The sequence below is a fragment of the Echinops telfairi genome, unplaced genomic scaffold (assembly GCF_000313985.2).
Source record: "Echinops telfairi isolate 266 unplaced genomic scaffold, ASM31398v2 ScPeMD7_18;HRSCAF=68, whole genome shotgun sequence".
NCBI lineage: Eukaryota > Metazoa > Chordata > Mammalia > Afrosoricida > Tenrecidae > Echinops > Echinops telfairi.
In genome coordinates, this window is record NW_022103915.1 from 34,766,648 (window position 1) to 34,771,862 (window position 5,215).

At 55.9% G+C, this 5,215-nt stretch overlaps 1 protein-coding gene across 2 annotated transcripts in view; it reads left to right on the plus strand.

Moving 5' to 3' along the window:
* Window positions 1–4,868, plus strand: part of MAP3K9 (mitogen-activated protein kinase kinase kinase 9) — a 93,257-nt gene extending 88,389 nt beyond the window's left edge. For both annotated transcript variants that reach the window (XM_004698690.2, XM_045288243.1), the window contains 2 exons: window positions 751–1,554; window positions 3,503–4,868. In XM_004698690.2, coding sequence (XP_004698747.1) covers window positions 751–1,554; window positions 3,503–3,987 — 1,289 coding nt within the window. In that variant the 3' untranslated portion in view covers window positions 3,988–4,868. The remainder of the gene's footprint in view (window positions 1–750; window positions 1,555–3,502) is intronic.
* The last annotated feature ends 347 nt before the right edge of the window (window positions 4,869–5,215 follow it).

Sequence of the window (5,215 nt, forward strand, 5' to 3'; positions counted from 1 at the left end):
TCTCTAGAGGCCAGTTCACTCTCTGCAGGGCCGTGTAGAAGGGCGAGGCAGTGACTCGGCCATTGCTCCTTTTCTGCTTCTGTTTCATTGTACTTTCATGCAGTCAGGAAAGGAAAGAAGACTTCTCCCATCGATGCTTTTAACACAGTTGCCTTGTGATGGGCAAGACTTTCTCTTGGCCCTGTCTGGTCCTCGCTCAGTTCCCAGAGTAGAGTGGCTTCCTTCCATGGAAGGGATTCTAATCCTTGGCAGGCGGCTGGTCTTACCCAAGTGTCTAGGTCATTGTTTCAGAAAGCCAAGGGCCCTTCCACTAGAAATGTGCAAATAAATTGGGGCTGTTTCTGTTCCGTCCAATGTTCTGTGAAACTCATGCTGCATTTGGTCTTAGAGATTCTGAGCCACACACCCCCTCTCTGTAGGAGGAAACCAGAGAAGCATGTCAGGGCTCAGGCTGTCTCCAGAATGGATTGCACTACATGATACCCAGTCCCTTCCAGAATGCCCAGTCCTTTATACCTAGAGATGTGCTGTACAGGTCTCTCTTCCCTTCCTTGTACTTGAGCAGCCTCTTTAGGACTCTTGTCCACTTGTGTTGCGGGTCCTTGCGGAATGCAGTGGCCAGCTAGCAGATCCCGTGTTCTGCAAACGGAGAAACAGGCTCTGGAGTGACCAGAGCTCTCCCCAGGTTGGCCGCCCTTGTGGCTCTAATCCCCCTTTCTCTTCTCCTCCCCCTTCCACTCGTCTTCACAGAGGATGAGGACGTCGAAGGCCCAAGGAGTGGGGAGAGCCGTCTACAGCATTCACCCAACCAGTCCTACCTCTGTATCCCGTTCCCTCGTGGAGAAGATGGGGATGGCCTCCCCAGCGATGGGCTCCCCGAGGAGCCCACCCCAGTCAACTCAGCCTCCAGTACCCCTCAACTGACGCCAACCAATAGCCTCAAGCGGGGCGGCGCGCACCACCGCCGCTGTGAAGTGGCTCTGCTAGGTTGCGGGGCTGTCCTGGCAGCCACGGGCCTCGGGTTTGACCTGCTGGAAGCTGGCAAGTGCCCGCTGCTGCCTCCGGAGGAGCCTGAGCCGCCGGCCCGCGAGGAGAAGAAGAGGCGTGAGGGCCTTTTCCAGAGGGCCAGCCGTCCTCGTCGGAGCACCAGCCCACCCTCCCGAAAACTGTTCAAGAAGGAGGAGCCCATGCTGTTGCTAGGCGACCCCTCCGCCTCCCTCACTCTGCTCTCCCTCTCCTCCATCTCTGAGTGCAACTCCACCCGCTCCCTGCTGCGCTCCGACAGCGATGAGATTGTCGTGTACGAGATGCCTGTCAGCCCTGCGGAGGCCCCACCCCGACCCCCCTGTACCCACAACCCCCTGGTCAACGTCCGAGTGGAGCGCTTCAAGCGAGACCCCAACCAGTCCCTGACGCCCACCCACGTCACCCTGACGGCCCCCACACAGCCCAGTGGTCACCGGCGGACTCCTTCCGACGGGGCCCTTAAGCCAGGGCCGCTCTTAGCCAGCAGAAGCCCCTCCAGCAATGGGTTGAGCCCCAGTCCTGGAGCAGGTGAGTGTGACCTCTTCCGTGCCTCTTGAATGCTGTGCCTGGGATGTGTGTGATGCCGCATTTCCTTCGTGGTGGACCGGAGTGACCTCCAGTGCCCTCTCTGACCCAGCCGATCATGGTGGATCCCAAGTGGGTGAGGGAGCTAGCGGTGGTCAACCCCTTTCGGTCCTGTGCCTCAGAGGCCTTCCCTGTGGTGAAGGAAGAACACTGCTGAGATCGGGAAGAATCAAACCCGGGAATCCCGGGGAATGCCCCAGGGATTCAGGACACAGAATATGCCTGCAGGACACAGGAAGAGCCGGAGTCCAGCTTCTGGCTGCTCTGTAAAGAGGGTTCTGAAGTTCCCTGGAGGGAATTCTGACCTGTACACAAGACTCCAACTGGCTCTGAGTTTCTGAGATGGTAACTTTTTAAGAGAGCAGAAAGCTCTTTCATCCCGAGGAGGAGCGGCTGGTGGTTTTGAACTGCTGGCCTTGTGTTTAGCAGCCCGATACATAACCATTAGCCCACCAATGCTTGCTGGCTGTGCTCAGAGGGAGGGTTTCTAGCACAGAGCTGGGCTCTTTCCTCTGGTCAAAGCATTGGTATGCGCGCGCGCGCGCAGACACACACACTTTTCTCTCCTTATGGCATTGGTACACACACACTAAGAAGGTAAGCTCTCCTGTTTATCACACACTTCAACACTCGTCCCCTTACACCTGATGCTTCAAACCTGGGGCTGTACCCACCTCGATTCCTACACCTGCACATACATACTTGCTTCTCCACCTAGCACCTGACCCTGCTGGGCATTTTGGGTCTACACACCCCTATCCTAGTGCTGCCCCTCCCCTCCCAATTCCTTACTCTCTGGAAGACTTGGGAACCCTTCTGATCCAGTCAGAGAAGGGAGGAAGGTCGGTGACCCCTTAAGTGAGATTCGAGGGCGAGTGGTGATTATATTTTGCCACTCAGCTTCCCCACCGGAAACTCTGTTCTGTTCAGATAGGTGGCCCATATGGGAACTGAGACCCCTGATAGCTAGCTCTGTCGCTGTCACACGTTTGTTAAATGGATGCATCCCGAAGGAACGGACGGCCCCTCAAGTCAGGGCTCAGCGAGCTTGGTTTGTTAAGGGCCAGAGAATAAACACGTTAGGCTGCATGGACCCATCCCTGCTCTTCAGCTCCGCTGTTGCAGGGCTAGGCGGGGTACCCAGGTGCCACTGTCCAGCAAGCGGCAATCAGACTGTCAACCATACAGGGTTGGTGCTCCAAGTCCACTAGCCACTCGGGAGGAGAAAGATGAGACTGGTGGCTCCCATAGAAAGGTACCGCCGCAGGAGCCCTGGGGGCTGGTTGGGCTGCAATCCACAAGGTCTGCGGTTCTAAACCACCAGCTGCTCCTCAAGCGAAGGACGGAGCTTTCTACCCTTGTAAACAGTTGCAGTCACAGGAACTCAAAGCGAGAGTTCTACCTTGTCCTATAAGATTGCTGGGACCCAGCATTAACTCAATGGCAGTGGAAAAGCAGGGGGCGGGGAGTGAGATGACACATAAAACCAAAAACGGCCACCTTGGAAACCGTGTATAGGGTTGCTATGCATCAAAATTAACTTGGCGGTGATGGGTTTTGGGGGTTGGTTGTAGTGCTAAAGAGGATAAGATGTTAATGAATGGGCCCCGGTATCTTGGAATAAACCATGTTTAATCAAACAAGTTGCCAGCTCCGTTGTAAGTAGGTTGCCCCGAGTTACCTCAGTAGAGACCTGACTACCCGATGTGAGGATGGTGCCCTTCTAGTTCATTCCTGTCCCCCGGCACCTCCCTGCACTCTGCATGCCACACAAAGGTCCGTCGCTAAATAGTCGTCGACCAAAGGAACAGGGAAATGGCCGGGTGGGTTGGGAGCAGCGTGTACATCCGGTTCATAAATCTGATGCCTCTCCTTTCTGTCTTTTTACCAGGAATGCTGAAAACCCCCAGCCCCAGCCGAGACCCAGGGGAAGTCCCCCGTCTCCCTGACCCCAATGTGGTCTTCCCCCCGACACCAAGGCGCTGGAGCACACAGCAAGACCCCACCTTGGAGAGACCCAAGACCTTGGAGTTTCTGCCTCGGCCACGTCCCTCTGCCAACCGGCAGCGGCTGGACCCCTGGTGGTTTGTGTCCCCGAGCCATGCCCGCAGCGCCTCCCCAGCCAACAGCTCCAGCACGGAGACGCCCAGCAACCTGGACTCCTGCTTCGCCAGCAGCAGCAGCACGGTGGAGGAGCGGCCTGCACTCCCAGCCCTGCTCCCACTCCAGGCAGGGGCGCCACCCCCAGCCGAGCGGACACTCCTGGACCTGGATGCCGAGGGGCAGAGTCAGGACAGCACGGTGCCGCTGTGCAGAGCGGAGCTGGACACACACAGGCCTGCCCCTATTGAGATCCAGCAAGAGTTCTGGTCTTAGCATGAAAGAAAGGGTCGGGGTGGGCTTGGGGGGAGGAAGCAGGCGGAGGTGGAGAGAGCTGGCTGGCACAGCCCTTTCTCAGAGTTGGAGCCCCTGACATCCAGCCCTACTTGTTGCACTGATAATGCACTTTGAAGATGGAAGTGATGGAAATCCGGCCACTTCAGAGAGTCTCCTGCCCTGCAGGACCTTTCTACCCATGTCCACAGGAGGAGCTGTGGCCATCAGCTCTGGCTGGGTCGGGGAGGAAGGGGTGCCTGCATGTCCCCCACCCTCCACAGTCTTCCTCGCCTTGTGGGTGACCCACTCAGTCAAATCAGTCTGCTGCTCTCTCCTTAGCCAGCTGGGTTTGCCCACAGCCTGTCCTGGGGGCCCCTTTGTTAGCCCTGAGTTCAAGTTCCCAAACACCAGTACAGGCAGTTTCCGGGATAAGGACATCTGATTTACATATAACCCGTAGTTACAGACAACCTGCAGTTAGGAACCAACCCCCCAAAGCCTATTTTTTTTTAAAAAAGTAAGGTTCATACCACATGAATCTTCCTTGCGGCCTATGATATGAAAAGAAGTAAGGCTCCTAATAACAATATGCATCAAAGCATTGTTGCTATTATTAGGTTACAAGATGTTTTTGTGTATCTGGGAGCATTTCATTCATGCTTTTGATGTATAAAAAGGTACACTCTCTACTACGTGCTAAGACAAACACTCACTAACCGACCTTAGATACAAACTCTGCCTAGCCTCCAACTTACATACAAATTCCAACTTAAAGACAGATTTAGGGACGGAACTCATCTGTTATCTGGGAGCTGCCTGTATTGGATGTTCTGTGATTGTGCTTCTCGCCCATTGTCCCCAATACCATGGACCGAATCTTGTGTGGCCTAAGAGGTCAGATTTTTTGTATCCTAAGCCTTTTCACGCCTGCTGGAGGACTGAAGCCAGGTGCCCCCGTGTGGGGGTGTCGGGATGGGTGGGCCTGGCACCACCTGCACTTCCCTGTGTCCCACTTATTTGCGCCTTCAGGTGGGTGGAGGACGGGGAAGGGAAAGAGGATAGTCAAGTTGTTGCCGCTCTTCGTTCCCTCTCGAAACCCCCAGAGAAGCAGGGCAGACACCCCCACCTGTTGATGGCATCCAGCTGCCTCCCTGGGTCAGGCCAGGCGCAGCCTGGGCTCTGGTGCCAACATGTGCTCATCCCAGGAGCGGCTCCGTGGGGAGACTCC